This window comes from Crinia signifera, chromosome 7 (genome assembly GCF_055691185.1).
Source record: "Crinia signifera chromosome 7, ASM5569118v1, whole genome shotgun sequence".
NCBI lineage: Eukaryota > Metazoa > Chordata > Amphibia > Anura > Myobatrachidae > Crinia > Crinia signifera.
The window spans coordinates 10,823,037-10,842,025 of NC_139223.1; the positions used below are offsets into that span (position 1 = coordinate 10,823,037).

Below are 18,989 nucleotides of genomic sequence, written 5' to 3' on the forward strand. Positions count from 1 at the left end.
TACATGGTTTTATCCTGTGCAGGTCTGGCCCGGAGTTACAGTATACCCGGATTACACTAGTGATGTCTGTACTTATAATACATTGTCTGTCTGTCTACATATAATAATACATGGTTTATACTGTGCAGGTCTGGCCGGGAGTTACAGTATACCCGGATTACACTAGTGATGTCTGTACTAATAATACATTGTCTGTCTGTCTACATATAATAATACATGGTTTATACTGTGCAGGTCTGGCCGGGAGTTACAGTATACCCTGATTACACTAGTTATGTCTGTACTAATAATACATTGTCTGTCTGTCTACATATAATAATACATGGTTTATACTGTGCAGGTCTGGCCGGGAGTTACAGTATACCCTGATTACACTAGTGATGTCTGTACTAATAATACATTGTCTGTCTGTCTACATATAATAATACATGGTTTTATACTGTGCAGGTCTGGCTGGGAGTTACAGTATACCCTGATTACACTAGTGATGTCTGTACTAATAATACATTGTCTGTCTGTCTACATATAATAATACATGGTTTTATCCTGTGCAGGTCTGGCTGGGAGTTACAGTATACCCTGATTACACTAGTGATGTCTGTACTAATAATACATTGTCTGTCTGTCTACATATAATAATACATGGTTTTATCCTGTGCAGGTCTAGCTGGGAGTTACAGTATACCCTGATTACACTAGTGATGTCTGTACTAATAATACATTGTCTGTCTGTCTACATATAATAATACATGGTTTTATACTGTGCAGGTCTGGCCGGGAGTTACAGTATAACCGGATTACACTAGTGATGTCTGCACTAATAATACATTGTCTGTCTGTCTACATATAATAATACATGGTTTATACTGTGCAGGTCTGGCCCGGAGTTACGGTATACCCTGATTACACTAGTGATGTCTGTACTAATAATACATTGTCTGTCTGTCTACATATAATAATACATGGTTTTATACTGTGCAGGTCTGGCCGGGAGTTACAGTATACCCTGATTACACTAGTGATGTCTGTACTAATAATACATTGTCTGTCTGTCTACATGTAATACATGCTTTATACTGTGCAGGTCTGGCCGGGAGTTACAGTATACCCTGATTACACTAATGATGTCTGTACTAATAATACATTGTCTGTCTGTCTACATATAATAATACATGGTTTTATACTGTGCAGGTCTGGCCAGGAGTTACAGTATACCCTGATTACACTAGTGATGTCTGTACTAATAATACATTGTCTGTCTGTCTACATATAATAATACATGGTTTTATACTGTGCAGGTCTGGCCGGGAGTTACAGTATACCCGGATTACACTAGTGATGTCTGCACTAATAATACATTGTCTGTCTGTCTACATGTAATAATACATGGTTTTATACTGTGCAGGTCTGGCCGGGAGTTACAGTATACCCTGATTACACTAGTGATGTCTGTACTAAGTGGTGGGTTGATGAATGTCTGGAGTTTTACAAGCAAGTGAAGTATGACGGTATATGGATTGTAAGTAATGATAATAAACGTGTATATACATATTAATCTGATATTTGGAAATAATTAGATTTACTGCAAAATCTGTTATTCCGCTCAGTATACGCAGCATTACAGTCCTTTGTGGGTCACTATTCTTTAATGTGACCGTTGGTGAATGTGACTATTGAATGTGACTGTTGGTGAATGTGACTGTTGGTGAATGTGACTCTTGAATGTGACTGTTGTTTTATGTGACTGCTGTTGAACGTGACTGTTGTTGAATGTGACTGTTGTATGTGACAGTTGTTGTATGTGGCTGTTGGTGAATGTGGCTGTTGGTGAATGTGACTGTTGGTGAACGTGACTGTTGGTGGACATGACTGTTGAATGTGACCGTTGTTGAACGTGACTGTCGTATGTGACTGTTGTTGAACGTGACTGTTGGATGTGACTGTTGAATGTGACTGTTGTTGAATGTGACTGTTGTATGTGACTGTTGTTGAATGTGACTGTTGTATGTGACTGTTGTTGAACGTGACTGTTGGATGTGACTGTTGAATGTGACTGTTGTTGAATGTGACTGTTGTATGTGACTGTTGTTGAATGTGACTGTTGTGTATTACTGCACTATTGCATATGAGGCCATCAGAATAACACATGGTGCAAATGGACAATGAATCTACTTTGAGGCCTTGAACTAACGCTGTCCTATATGAGAATATATTAGTATATATTAGTGGCATATTTCCATAGAGACGTTGCCCTTATTGCCCTGTATTAGTAGAATACTTGCATTGAGACGTTGCCCCTGGTTACTAATGAGAAGTTTCTTATTCACTGTATTTCTGAACAGGATATGAATGAAGTTTCCAACTTTGTTCAAGGATCCAGCAAAGGCTGTGCATATAACAATCTGAACTACCCCCCATACACACCCGGTGAGACTATGTAACATAATACAAGAAACCTTTCATAATAATCAAATTTTTACAATTATGAGACAACTAGTTAAAAGAGAAGATGAGGAGATCGTCGCCAGAGGACCCAGGGTACTGAGCTGAATGAAGGGTCCCTTGTAAATGACTTCCAGGGAGGTAGGGGGTCTTTTATACGCAGGGGAGGGTTGGATAATGGAGTGGCCTTAATATTCGTCATTTTCCAGTGGAAGGGCAGCTTGTTTGACTGCAGATATTGCCATTATCTGGAAATAGATTTGTTAGCCTTCAATAGTATAAAAACATAGAGTCCCAACTTTGAGGAGGTGCTGGGAACTTGGGGATCAGAGATCAGGAGCCAGAGCACTCCATTGACAAAAAATATAAAACTGTACACCAGACATTTGGAGCTGGAGCAGGGACTGGCTGCTGGAAGGCTGATATCTCTGGTTCTGGGCATGATAGAGACAAGCCGCTAGTGTTGACAGAAAAAGGGAGAGTCCCAGCTTTTGGAATATCTCCAGTTTCCCATGGCCGATTTTCTAAATTCTGGTATCCCTGGAAAAAGGGGATCCTCAGCTATCAGAATAGGGACCTCGCACACCTGGGGCTCCTGGGAAAGTGCCCATTAAGCCCATATGAAAAGACGGCCCTGGCCCATACTACGTATTTGCAGACTATATAGAAGGGAAGAGTGCTCCAGACCAGGGGTTCTGAAACTCAGTCCTCAGGACCCCACACAGTTCACATATTCCAGGTCTCCCGGCAGGTGCACAGATGCATTCATTACTCACTGACACATTTTAAAAGATCCTCAGGTGGAGCTAATTATTTAATTTGTGGTTCTGTGAGGAGACCTGCACTGTGTGGGGTCCTGAGGACCGAGTTTGAGAACCTGTGCTTTTGACTATTCTAAAATGTTTTAATAATCATTAAATACAAAATTCCATGAATGTAATGAAGAGATGGCACACAATAAAGAGTGCCCCAGACAAAAAGAGAGAACTACTTACACTCAGAGGAGCACCTCCACATGAGTGACACTGAGATCTTAGAGGAACACCTCCACGTGAGTGACACACTGAGATCTCAGAGGAGCACCTCCAACTGAGTGACACACTGAGATCTTAGAGGAGCACCTCCACGTGAGTAACACACTGAGATCTCAGAGGAGCACCTCCACGTGAGTGACACACTGAGATCTTAGAGGAGCACCTCCACGTGAGTGTCACACTGAGATCTCAGAGGAGTACCTCCACGTGAGTGACACACTGAGATCTCAGAGGAGCACCTCCACCTGAGTGACACACTGATATCTCAGAGGAGCACCTCCACATGAGTGACACACTGAGATCTTAGAGGAGCACCTCCACCTGAGTGACACCCTGAGATCTCAGTGGAGCACCTCCACATGAGTGACACACTGAGATCTTAGAGGAGCACCTCCAAATGAGTGACACATTGAGATCTTAGAGGAGAACCTCCACTTGAGTGACACACTGAGGTCTTAAAGGAGCACCTCCACGTGAGTGACACACTGAGATCTCAGAGGAGCACCTCCATGTGAGTGACACACTGAGATCTTAGAGGAGCACCTCCACATGAGTGACACACTGAGATCTTAGAGGAGAACCTCCACGTGAGTGACACACTGAGGTCTTAAAGGAGCACCTCCACGTGAGTGACACACTGAGATCTTAGAGGAGAACCTCCACTTGAGTGACACACTGAGGTCTTAAAGGAGCACCTCCACGTGAGTGACACACTGAGATCTCAGAGGAGCACCTCCATGTGAGTGACACACTGAGATCTCAGAGGAGTACCTCCACGTGAGTGACACACTGAGATCTCAGAGGAGCACCTCCACCTGAGTGACACACTGATATCTCAAAGGAGTACCTCCACGTGAGTGACACACTGAGATCTCAGAGGAGCACCTCCACCTGAGTGACACACAGATCTTAGTGGAGCACCTCCACATGAGTGACACACTGAGATCTTAGAGGAGCACCTCCACGTGAGTGACACACTGAGGTCTTAAAGGAGCACCTCCACGTGAGTGACACACTGAGATCTTAGAGGAGCACCTCCACATGAGTGACACACTGAGATCTTAGAGGAGAACCTCCACGTGAGTGACACACTGAGGTCTTAAAGGAGCACCTCCACGTGAGTGACACACTGAGATCTTAGAGGAGAACCTCCACTTGAGTGACACACTGAGGTCTTAAAGGAGCACCTCCACGTGAGTGACACACTGAGATCTCAGAGGAGCACCTCCATGTGAGTGACACACTGAGATCTCAGAGGAGTACCTCCACGTGAGTGACACACTGAGATCTCAGAGGAGCACCTCCACCTGAGTGACACACTGATATCTCAGAGGAGTACCTCCACGTGAGTGACACACTGAGATCTCAGAGGAGCACCTCCACCTGAGTGACACACAGATCTTAGTGGAGCACCTCCACATGAGTGACACACTAAGATCTTAGAGGAGCACCTCCACATGAGTGACACACTGAGATCTTAGAGGAGAACCTCCACTTGAGTGACACACTGAGGTCTTAAAGGAGCACCTCCACGTGAGTGACACACTGAGATCTCAGAGGAGCACCTCCACATGAGTGACACACTGAGATCTTAGAGGAGCACCTCCACATGAGTGACACACTGAGATCTTAGAGGAGAACCTCCACGTGAGTGACACACTGTGGTCTTAAAGGAGCACCTCCACGTGAGTGACACACTGAGATCTTAGAGGAGCACCTCCACATGAGTGACACACTGAGATCTTAGAGGAGCACCTCCACATGAGTGACACACTGAGATCTTAGAGGAGAACCTCCACGTGAGTGACACACTGAGGTCTTAGAGGAGCACCTCCACGTGAGTGACACACTGATATCTCAGAGGAGTACCTCCACATGAGTGACACACTGAGATCTCAGAGGAGCACCTCCACCTGAGTGACACACAGATCTTAGTGGAGCACCTCCACATGAGTGACACACTGAGATCTTAGAGGAGCACCTCCACATGAGTGACACACTGAGATCTTAGAGGAAAACCTCCACGTGAGTGACACACTGAGGTCTTAAAGGAGCACCTCCACGTGAGTGACACACTGAGATCTCAGAGGAGCACCTCCACCTGAGTGACACACTGAGATCTTAGTGGAGCACCTCCACATGAGTGACACACTGAGATCTTAGTGGAGCACCTCCACATGAGTGACACACTGAGATCTTAGAGGAGCACCTCCACGTGATTGACACACTGAGATCTTCCTCAAGTCTACCTTGCATAATTGTAGATAATCTATATTACATATACATATACTTTTGCTCTGGTCCTCTCCCTATTTCCCTTTTTTCTCACCAATTAATTAATATGTATATGTAAGCCTAGTTAGCAAAATGAAAGCTAGGCATTAATTGTAATGTCACCTCACCTAGTATCTGTAATAATGGTTGTCTGCAGTTGATTCTCTTGTAAGAGCCTCAGTAAAAGCTGCAGATGGATATATCACAGAATAGACACATTTATAACTCAACCAAAATAATATTTGTGAGATTTAAAACAATAAAAATGTTCCTTCTTTGTCTTCTTTTAAAAGCAATTTTGGATAAACTAATGTTCTCCAAGACCCTGTGCATGGATGCACAACAAGCGTGGGGATCCCACTACGATGTCCATAATTTGTATGGCTATTCAATGTGTCTTGCTACAGATGAGTAAGAATTTGTTTTATTTTTATTATCAAATGTATACAGTGTACAATTTACATCATGATGGGGCATTATACTACCAATTAACCTTGTTATTAATTTGTGAGAGATTGCTATGCTGAGTGCAAATCTGACCTTATCTCCCTATACACATCCTTTTCATTCTGCTAATGCACTCCCCTATTATTATATTATTATTATTATTATTATTATTATTATTATTATTATTTATATTATTATTATTATTATTATTATTATTATTATTATTTTAAAAGTATTTTGTAATTAGACGCTATGGACCTTTAGTGGTGCCATATAAATAAAAGATAATAATAACAACAATAATAATAATAATGATGATAATAATAAAATTATGCACATATAGTATACTGTCTTAGGTGGTGTAGTAACAATCCAGTTGAAGTAAAATGTTTTTCTTTTAATCATTGCAAAAATGTAATATTTACTGTTATGCAAAGATAGCATTCAGGATAGATTTCTATTACCAGGATTCTCCAAACTCCCTTTTATCAGACCAACAATATGTTGTTGGGATTTTAAACCAGAGAATAAGGTGGCGAAAGTTTGAGCCAGAGGAATGGGTACTTAAGTATTCGCAGGGCGCCCATTACATAGTTTGCGTAGTGGTGTATTGAAGATACCAATACACCACTATGCTGGCTACGTAAACTACGTAACTTACGCAAATTACGTAACTTACTTAAACTACGTAATATACGTAACTGGAGCTGTGCTAATACATAATGGATCATATCCCCACTATCCACGTCATACCCCCATCATCCACGTGATCGTGGAGTTAAATTTATAAAGTGTGGCGAGCGCAGCGAGCCCAAATCGTGGCCAGCGCAGCGCGCTCCGCGAGGGGGCGCGGATATGCGTCCCCTCACAGGGCTCGCTACGCTCGCCACGCTTCGGGCTCAGTGGCTCACTTTGTAAAATTAACGCCACGCCCACGCTGATATTGGGTGTATGATGTGGATAGTGGGGATGTGATTGTGTTAGTGGCTGCGGTGTGTGTGTAGTGTGTGTGTGCCTTTGTAGTGCATTATACTTACCTTAATGATGACCCCGGTGCCACCATTCCCCGCCTCCAGCACTCGGCTCCCCATCCACCATGACAGTCCCCGCAATGTACACAATTAGCGTAGTGCCGGTGAGGGAGCAGGGAAACCATGTGATGCTCCTCCAGCGGCATTGCACTGAATTACATACATTGCTGTAAGGACCCATATGTGTCTCCTCTGGCCGCCCGCCCGCCGGGATCTCCACCCTCCTGCCAGCCGCCGAAGCTCAGCCGCCAGTAAAGGTGGCCATACACACGCAGATTTATCTGCAGATCTGTCTGGTTGGAACAAAAACATGGTTATGGATGAGAGCAAATGACAGTTGACCATTTGCTTGGAAATGCTGGAAAACTGACAAACTGTCACTCATCCAGAACCATGTTTTTGTTCCAACCAGCCAGATCTGCAGATACATCTTTCTAGTGTATGGGCACCTTTAGTTACATATTAGCCGGGCGCATAGCAATGGCTACCATGACAATGTAGCCTAAGGTACGTTGTCAGCGTAGCGTAGCCGGGAATGGCTGCATCAGCATTACCTACTTGAGTGTCACTGGTGCAAAAGGAGGTGGCGCATAGGTGCGCCAATTTCAAAGTGGAACTGGCATTGAAAGGATCATTGTGAACTCATGGGGAGGGGGCATGTCTTTACCCCCATTTTTGCCAGAACTGTTGCCTGTTTGCAGTGTAGAGTCCTTCAATGTGACAGGAGCTGAGTGCTGCATGTTATGTTAAAGTGCATGAACTGTCTCCTGTCAATAAGGGGGAGCCTGCATTTTTGTGTCACCCCTCCTCATTTGGTACCCTCACCTGCGTTGTTCTGCCACTGAGTGGTTGCTTAGTCCCATGCCTGCCCCCTAAATACAATTGTAAGAAATTAAGGTACTGTTTATCTAGAACGGCGCCCATCGCGGGCATCGCATGTACATCGCATGCCATTATAATGGCATGCGATGCGACCGATGCGATGCCCGCGATTTTACATAGAAATGCATGTTAAAATGTAAATCGACTCGGTCGCATCGAATACGGCCAAAAAATCGCATGCGATGCGACCGACGCAAAATATTAAATGGCCCAATTGACCCGATTTTACATATTTGGGGCCACAGACCCCAAATAGCCACCCTGGGCCCCCCCAATTGTTAACGCCACCCCACGATCAACGTCAACCCGAAGCGTGGCGAGCGCAGCGAGCCCACGAGGGGCGGCGGTACACGTCCTCCGACCTTTTCATACCCCCACTATCCACGTCGGCATGGAGTTGAGAATAGAAAGTGTGGCGAGCGCAGCGAGCCACCGAGCCCGAAGTGAGGGGACGCGGATACCTGTGAAGCCCGCGAGGGGACGCGAATACCTGTGAATACCACGCTTCGGGCTCGGTGGCTCGCTGTGCTCGCCACACTTTCTATTCTCAACTCCACGCCGACGTGGATAGTGGGGGTATGAAAAGGTCATACTGAGTGGAAGTTACACGGCCACCAGCCCCATCCTTATTTCCCCAATTAATTGTTTTTACATCAATAAATATCCTTTGCACCAACCCAGCATTTCCTCAGATTATTGACCACACGTTGGCAACATTTAAACCCATTGGTACACTACAGGTTACACTCCAGGTAAACTCATCCCAACATTCAAGGGGTGCTTAGAGGCCAATTACCGGCTGTATAAGCACCTTAGAAGGTGAGCGCAGTACCTCCCCACCTGCAAAACTTTGTAACTAGAGTCTGGACCACTCTGGGTCTGCAGCCCCTTCGCACAGAGGTAATTCGAGCGCTATACTCATCCATTTTACCCAGTTATTATAATTGTTTGGTGGGGGAAAAATCAGTGGCAGTGGCTGCCTGTCTGTCTATCCTGCTGTTGGTCCTGGGGTACACTGGTTTTGGCTTATTCTGCCCTTCTGGGTCAATGACACCCCCATATCCAGTGGACTTATTCTGTATCCTATGGCTGTTGGCTTCCCCATAGAAACCTTAAGTTGTTGGTGATGGACTGGCATTTTCCCCATCTAAGCCTTGAGTTGCTGGCGATGAGCTGGTATTTGCCCCCACAGAAGCCTTGTTTGTTTTGCACTCCTGCAAATTTAAACCAGGACATCATTGTTTTCTAAATAGAAGAAGAAGTGGTGGCAGGAAATAACATCATTGTAATAATGCAAAAAAAGATGGAGACACACTTCAGCGCTATCCTGGACACATATAGATGTACTGTAAATGGGAGACAAAACACTCCAATGTTTTTCCCCACTCTGGAGAATAGTGTGGTCTCAGTGGTCCTCAATCTTTTGAGATCTTCCTCTGATTCGCTGTAAAATCCCTCAGAGAACACACTGACCTTAAACAAGGTCCCTATTATCACGTAAAGGTATCTTTCTTGTTAGGAAAGAACCCTCTGTACAAAGTTCCTCCACTTAGTCTGATATCCTTAGGCACTGTCTGTTATGTAGGGTGATATATACTGACCTCATCCAAAGGCCCTTTGTTCATATAAAGGTATCTCAAGCCAATAATAGACAAGGATCCTTATGGACCAAGACTCACCTCACTAGGGCCTTTATTCAGATCTGATCGCAGTACAAATTTGTTTGGAAAATGGGCAAAACCATGTGCTCTGCAGGTGGGGCAGATGTAACATGTGCAGAGAGAGCAGCGTAAATACTGGCTGCATTATTTTTACACTGCAATTTAGATTTCAGTTTCAACACACCGCACCCAAATTTAACTCTTTCTGCACATGTTACATCTGCCCCACCTGCAATGCACATGGTTTTGCCCATTTTCTGAACAAATTTGTACTGCAATCAGATCTGAATAAGGGCCCAGGTGGCCCTATATTCGTATCTTTGGGGTACTCCACGTACTTCCACCAGTCAAAAAAAGTCTCCAATCAGAGGGTGGTCGATCATCAAAAAGATTTTATTCCAGTAAAAACATGAAATAAAATGTGCAAAAATAAAACGGTAAAAAAAAAATCCACACAGAGCTGTAAATGATCCAGAAACCTCCTCCCCTGTTTCCAGATCAGGAAGAAGAGGGTTACCAGATAAAACAGTAACAGGACTGACCATCTGCTGTGTGCCCCTTCTCTCACCAGTAGATGGCGAGACCTGTTACTTTTATCATCTGGTAACCCTCTTCTTCCTGGTCCGGAAACAGGGAAGGGTTTTTTGGGTCACTTCCATCTCTGTGTCTATGTTTGTTTTTTTAACCGTTTTATTTTTGTTAATTTTATTTAATTATTTTTTCATCTTTTTTGCGTTTGTGTCAATTTGGGAGTCTGGTGACCCACGGACACACATGCAGCTGTCATCCAGGGTGCGGCTACCTTCTTATATCTATTATATCTATCTGTTGTTAGAACGTTGGCACGGCCACCTTCTTATATCTATCTGTTGTTAGATCGTTGTACTAATGTCTTTTCAATTTCAGAGCCATCAAAGCTGTTTTCCCTGGAAAAAGAAGCATAATATTCTCCCGATCTACGTTCGCTGGAGCGGGCAAATACTCAGGGCATTGGCTTGGAGATAATGCAGCCAATTGGAATGATATTAAATGGGCAATACCAGGAATGCTTGAGTTCAATCTGTTTGGAATACCTTATGTAAGGGCATTATCATTACATAAATAACAATTGGTCATCTAACCGAATTAGCTGGAAATTGTGTAGAGCATCTTGACCCAATTTATTATGTGTCGGATGTTTCTTAGAGCAACAGCAGAATAGGGTACAGATAGTATTGCTCTGAAGTCATTGGGTTTCACCTCAGCAGAATTCAAAACATCCAGATAAGGTCCCACAATACGGTAGTCTGTACCTCCACAGCCGCCAACGTGTTTTGACCAGAACGACCTTACTCTCTGTATATGCTGACAATACGCCTTACACATATGGCCACTTACGGTACCAGGCTTGTTATTTTAACAGTTTGAACTCAGCAATAAATGTATCAGTGTTACACTATGTGGAGGTTCAAGTTACGTTTTTGAGGGCATTCGAAGAAAGGGGTGAAGAAATTCATGAACCCTCATTGATTCACATGCTGTTGATTTGGCCTGAGTGGTGCCTGTAGTTGGTACAGAGAACTTATCATATGAAATATATCCCTACCCCAGCAATGTTGTTGTGTGAGATCCCTTTCTGTTTGTTTTTGAGGTGATTGTAGATTTGTATAACCCTCAAGAGTAATTTGTGGACTAGGACTAACTACACATCCAGTAATGATATCCCAATGGGCCCACTATTATTTCATTGGGCAGTTTTAAATGAGAAAAATTCGCCCTGTTTTATAGCGAATTTGTGCTTTTTTCGCCTCGGACGGAGCATTTTGCTCTCCAAAAGCGAGCAACCCTATTCAATGTGAAATATTCGCCGTCTTTCTAAGTGATTTTCGCCGTGTCTCGCCGTGTAGCAAATCTCCATCTTTTCATGCAGAGCTGGAATGTGAACTTTTAAACTAAAAGGTTTTTTTTCTGTGAAGGGGCATGTTATTTTTATTCATGTGCTTATATATATATTTAATAAAAAAAAAAATATTTTTGTAATTTTTTTTTTTTTTTTTTTACACAGAGCAGCCAGCAGGGGGCCGGAGTGCTCGAGCCGCTCATTAGATATTCATATATTCACTGCATCCGATCATTACATATGCACGATTGGGTGCAGTGAATACTGGGTCCCCCGCTGGCTATAGGGGGGGGGGGGCAGCTTGTGCTTCCTGGGTCCCGGGGAGCCCCCTCCCTTCCACATATGTTCTGGGGCAGCCAGGGAGACTTTAATCTCTCTGGCTGCCACCGTCCCACTACTCCCTGCCAGCTCCCTGCCGCGGACGCTCGTCCGCTGCAGGGGTTAAGACTCGCCGCGAGTGGAGGCGAGTCTTAACCACATTGAATAGAGGGAGCAGGAGTGGCAGCGAGCCCTCCGGAACACGGCGAGTGCATGGCGAGAGAAAAAATCTCTCACCATGCACGGAGAATTATTCACATTGAATACTGCCCATTGTGACATTTAGGCAGGAGGTGATACTGCAGCTGCTATGAATGAAGCGCAGAAATTCCATCCCCATCTGCATTCTGCGCTTAATGGCATATAGATGCTGGGTGTATATGGGAACATAACATACAGTATATTATACAATATATTATTCCTGCACTCAGTGGAGTATAGATGCTGGGTGTATATGGGAACATAACATACAGTATATTATACAGTGTATTATTCCTGCACTCAGTGGAGTATAGATGCTGGGTGTATATGGGAACATAACATACAGTATATTATATAGTGTAGTATTCCTGCAGTCAGTGGTGTATAGATGCTGGGTGTATATGGGAACATAACATACAGTATATTATACAGTGTATTATTCCTGCGGTCAGTGGTATAGATGCTGCGTGTATATGGGAACATAACATACAGTATATTATACAGTATATTATTCCTGCAGTCAGAGGTGTATAGATGCTGGGTGTATATGGGAACATAGCATACAGTATATTATACAGTGTATTATTCCTGCAGTCAATGGTATAGATGCTGAGTGTATATGGGAACATATCATACAGTATATTATACAGTGTATTATTCCTGCAGTCAGTGGTGTATAGATGCTGGGTGTATATGGGAACATAACATACAGTATATTATACAGTATATTATTCCTATAGTCAGTGGTATAGATGCTGGGTGTATATGGGAACATATCATACAGTATATTATACAGTGTATTATTCCTGCAGTTAGTGGTATGGATGCTGGGTGTATATGGGAACATATCATACAGTATATTATACAGTGTATTATTCCTGCAGTTAGTGGTATAGATGCTGGGTGTACAGTATATGGGAACATATCATACAGTATATTATACAGTGTATTATTCCTGCGGTCAGTGGTATAGATGCTGGGTGTATATGGGAACATAACATATATTATACAGTATATTATTCCTGCAGTCAGTGGTGTATAGATGCTGGGTGTATATGGGAACATAGCATACAGTATATTATACAGTGTATTATTCCTGCAGTTAGTGGTATAGATGCTGGGTGTATATGGGAACATATCATACAGTATATTATACAGTGTATTATTCGTGCGGTCAGTGGTGTATAGATGCTGGGTGTATATGGGAACATATCATACAGTATATTATACAGTGTATTATTCCTGCGGTCAGTGGTGTATAGATGCTGGGTGTATATGGGAACATATCATACAGTATATTATACAGTGTATTATTCCTGCGGTCAGTGGTATAGATGCTGGGTGTATATGGGAACATATCATACAGTATATTATACAGTGTATTATTCGTGTGGTCAGTGGTGTATAGATGCTGGGTGTATATGGGAACATATCATACAGTATATTATACAGTGTATTATTCCTGCGATCAGTGGTGTATAGATGCTGGGTGTATATGGGAACATAACATATATTATACAGTATATTATTCCTGCAGTCAGTGGTGTATAGATGCTGGGTGTATATGGGAACATAGCATACAGTATATTATACAGTGTATTATTCCTGCAGTTAGTGGTATAGATGCTGGGTGTATATGGGAACATATCATACAGTATATTATACAGTGTATTATTCGTGTGGTCAGTGGTGTATAGATGCTGGGTGTATATGGGAACATATCATACAGTATATTATACAGTGTATTATTCCTGCGGTCAGTGGTGTATAGATGCTGGGTGTATATGGGAACATATCATACAGTATATTATACAGTGTATTATTCCTGCGGTCAGTGGTATAGATGCTGGGTGTATATGGGAACATATCATACAGTATATTATACAGTGTATTATTCGTGTGGTCAGTGGTGTATAGATGCTGGGTGTATATGGGAACATATCATACAGTATATTATACAGTGTATTATTCCTGCGATCAGTGGTGTATAGATGCTGGGTGTATATGGTAACATATCATACAGTATATTATACAGTGTATTATTCCTGCGATCAGTGGTGTATAGATGCTGGGTGTATATGGGAACATAACATATATTATACAGTATATTATTCCTGCAGTCAGTGGTGTATAGATGCTGGGTGTATATGGGAACATAGCATACAGTATATTATACAGTGTATTATTCCTGCAGTTAGTGGTATAGATGCTGGGTGTATATGGGAACATATCATACAGTATATTATACAGTGTATTATTCGTGCGGTCAGTGGTGTATAGATGCTGGGTGTATATGGGAACATATCATACAGTATATTATACAGTGTATTATTCCTGCGGTCAGTGGTGTATAGATGCTGGGTGTATATGGGAACATATCATACAGTATATTATACAGTGTATTATTCCTGCGGTCAGTGGTATAGATGCTGGGTGTATATGGGAACATATCATACAGTATATTATACAGTGTATTATTCGTGTGGTCAGTGGTGTATAGATGCTGGGTGTATATGGGAACATATCATACAGTATATTATACAGTGTATTATTCCTGCAGTTAGTGGTGTATAGATGCTGGGTGTATATGGGAACATATCATACAGTATATTATACAGTGTATTATTCCTGCGGTCAGTGGTGTATAGATGCTGGGTGTATATGGGAACATATCATACAGTATATTATACAGTGTATTATTCCTGCAGTTAGTGGTGTATAGATGCTGGGTGTATATGGGAACATATCATACAGTATATTATACAGTGTATTATTCCTGCGGTCAGTGGTGTATAGATGCTGGGTGTATATGGGAACATATCATACAGTATATTATACAGTGTATTATTCCTGCATACAATAACCAACATTTTCTCCTTAGGTTGGTGCAGACATCTGCGGCTTCTTTGAGGACTCCCCGGAAGAGCTCTGCCGACGATGGATGCAAGTTGGTGCCTTTTATCCATTCTCCAGAAATCACAATGCAGAGAACTACAAGGTAATGATGGAGCACGAACAGGATTTATACCTAAAAGTGATGGGAAGGGGGTGTCACTGCTCATCTATATCACCGATTGTCACACAGCCCTGATGGCCATATTTATTATGGAATACATATAGATGACTCTCGCCAGGATGCCGATTGTCAGAATACTGATGCTGGTATCTCGACAGGGGTACGGGGTGTGTACTTATCTTCCCCCTGCCTCCCCACACCCTGACATTCCCTCCTCGCTACTGTTCAACCATAACACTCCTACCCCACTTTCTAACCCTCCCCTCTCGTGCCCAACCCTAACCTTCCTAACCCTCTGGCTAGTGCCCAACCCTAGTAAAAGGGTTTTTGCAGTAGAGTGCAAGATAAGACTGATTATGTCTTACCTGAGGCACACTTATATGATGTATTAATGTAGTATTATCGATTTAAAATATAACTTTTATTTTGTCTTACTTTTTTTAAAGGAAGGGTGACTTTTGTCAGTTGTGTGATGTTGAGAGTTTTTTAGGGGTACTCCTGTCCCAACCAGGGCTGCCAAGAGAAATCCTGGGCCCCGGTACAACAACGTCACGGGTCCCCCCTTGAGTGGCGAGCTACAGAAAAGAGGTGTGGCCATTAAAGGATATAGGGGTGTGTACCACACCATATACCCTTTATGCAACACAATAGTAGACCCCTTATACTTGCCCCTTACACATTATGCTACACAAAATTCAAATCGATTACTTGCCGCCCTGTTCGTATGCAGCAGTGTGGACAGAAGCGTGGGGTGGTGGATATGGGTTGCGCCCATATGAGTAAGGGGTCTTGGCCACGGATGGGCAGATAGCGGCAGGGTCCCTGCGGAGGATGGGAACTAGGTAATAGCTCCCATCCTCCGCAAGGACCCCACTGCTGTCTGCCTATCCGTCACAGGGACCCTCTGCCCCCCTGCGCTGCCCAGACCCCTATGCCATACAGCAGGGGTGGCCAGCCCACGGCTCCTCTCTCCAAGATCTGTGGCTGGCACGATCATCCCCATTTGAAGCACCGCCTCTGGAGTATAAGGATCCCAAGCTCACACACGCAGCAGGGAAAGCGGCAACAGTTCTTTCAACCTGCTGGCAAGAAGCAGCAGATGCCACTACTTGCAGTATCGCCGAGCTGAGCTGCCGGTATCTGCTGCGTCCCCCAAAGCTTCAGATCCGGCGCCAAGAGCAGATGCATTGTGATGGCCAGCGGTATGTGCACCTGGAGGGAGAGGGGGGATTGTGTCCATTAAACCTCTTTAATCTCATGTGATCCTGCGCAGTATGGTCCCACCCAGATCGCATTCCATATATGATCCGTCATAAATGGGCCCCATGTAGCCTGTTCCCTTCACACACATTGGAGGTCATTCTGATTGACCACAAAGCTGCAAAATTTGCAGCTTTGCGGGTCATCTAAATACCTCCGATTTCACGCATGCAAACGGATGTTTTACATCATCATCGATTTGCAGCTTGTGTGCAGGGCAGTGCGGTCGCCGACCATCAAATCATTTCTCAAGCGCTCGCAGATCTGTCAGTCTCTGCTGTCTTAGATCTGTGGCGCTCCTGTACGAGAAGAGGGCGGGCAGCTGACATCCGGTGACATCAGCTGCCCTCCCCCGGCACCCACGTCATGGGAGTTCCCATCGGCGCAACCCATATCCACCACCCCACGCTTCCGTCCACACTGCTGTATGCGATCGGGGCGGCAAATAATCGGTTTGCTCGCTCACACAAAGTGGCTGCACATGCACAACATCGCTCCCCTGTGTGACCGTGCGGGGGAGCGCACCAACCTGAATGAGGGCCATAGCCTGTAACACACACACATAGCCTGTTCCTTCACACATACAGTACATAGCCTGTCACACACACACATATACATACATAGCCTGTTACACACACACATATACATACATAGCCTGTTACACACACATATACATACATAGCCTGTTACACACATATATACATACATAGCCTGTCACACACACACACACACACACACACACATACATACATAGCCTGTTACACACACATATACATACATAGCCTGTTACACACACATATACATACATAGCCTGTCACACACACACACACACACACACACATACATACATAGCCTGTTACACACACATATACATACATAGCCTGTTACACACATACCCACATATATATATACATACATACAAAGCCTGTTACAAACACACACACACAGCCTGTTACACACACACACACACACACACACATATATACATACACAGCCTGTTCCTTCACACATACAGAACATAGCCTGTAACACACACACACATAGCCTGTCACACACACACACACACACACACACACATATATATATATATATATATATATATATATATACAAAGCCTGTTACACACACACACATAGCCTGTTACACACTCACACACACACATATAGACATACATACATACATAGCCTGTTACACACACACACACACACACAGCCTGTTACACACACACACATATATACATACACAGCCTGTTACACACACACACACACACACACACCCTGTTACACACACATATATCCATACATACACAGCCTGTTACACACACACACACACACACACACACACACACGCTTTTTGTCTGTTCCCCCTGTCCATAGCCATGCATTGCGGGCGGCATTACCTTTTGAATGTGGGTAGGTGTGATAATTTTGACAGGCGCCCAGAATTAAAGTAAAATTCAATTTATTGATGGATAAATATTCATTGAAAAACAATCAATAAAAGACAATAAAATGTAGAGAGAAAAAAATTTAAAAAATATGTCGAAAAATTCTAATTTCTTGTAGGAACAGATAAAAGGTGAATCCTTACCCCTAGGGGTATTTGGAGCCAGCAAGGGATGGAATGTGGCAGGGATGCAGTCCGGAAGTGCACCCTGCTGTGGCCCCAAATACCTATGCACTGTGGTAGGTACACCTAGAATCCGTCAGTCCGTTAGTCACTTGTGCCGACGCGTTTCGAGCCTCTGGTGCATTTCGAGCCTCTGATGCTTGGCAGTGCCTTGGAAGAAGAGCACCAGAGGCTCGAAACGCGTCGGCACAAGTGACTAACGGACTGACGGATTCTAGGTGTACCTACCACAGTGCATAGGTATTTGGGGCCACAGCAGGGTGCACTTCCGGACTGCATCCCTGCCACATTCCATCCCTTGCTGGCTCCAAATACCCCTAGGGGTAAGGATTCACCTTTTATCTGTTCCTACAAGAAATTAGAATTTTTCGACATATTTTTTAAATTTTTTTCTCTCTACATTTTATTGTCTTTTATTGATTGTTTTTCAATGAATATTTATCCATCAATAAATTGAATTTTACTTTAATTCTGGGCGCCTGTCAAAATTATCACACCTACCCACATCCAAGTATCCATACAAGGTCTGAGGGAGACCTAACAAGTGATAATTAAAAAGGCTGCCTGAGAAGGAGCGCAGGACCTGAGACTCAAACACATTTTTTCCAAATTATCTACCGGCATTACCTTTTGAACCAGGAACTTGGAGCAGGAGCAGGAGCAGGACAGCCATCGCTGACCGGGCTTAGGCGAAATCATGGGCGTGGCCTAATCGCGGACCCGTGGCCACGCCCCCTTTAAAAAAAAAAACTTTTTTTTTTTTTGTGTGTCGGGACCCGGGCCCCCCTGGCAGGCCCGGGTAAAATGTACCCGCCCCCCCTGCCTCTCGGCGGCCCTGGTCCCAACTCAATGTATTGTTCCAATACAGAGAAACATTAATTTTTATTCATATAGTATCAAGCATAGGTTTTACTC

At 43.6% G+C, this 18,989-nt stretch overlaps 1 protein-coding gene across 1 annotated transcript in view; it reads left to right on the forward strand.

Moving 5' to 3' along the window:
• The window catches only part of LOC146019754 (maltase-glucoamylase-like), a 146,258-nt gene that overhangs the window by 57,518 nt on the left and 69,751 nt on the right, over window positions 1–18,989 (forward strand). Inside the window, exons 13-17 of the mRNA XM_083152286.1 lie at window positions 1,406–1,519; window positions 2,343–2,427; window positions 6,044–6,161; window positions 10,678–10,849; window positions 15,051–15,167. Of these exons, the coding sequence (XP_083008412.1) occupies window positions 1,406–1,519; window positions 2,343–2,427; window positions 6,044–6,161; window positions 10,678–10,849; window positions 15,051–15,167 (606 nt within the window). The remainder of the gene's footprint in view (window positions 1–1,405; window positions 1,520–2,342; window positions 2,428–6,043; window positions 6,162–10,677; window positions 10,850–15,050; window positions 15,168–18,989) is intronic.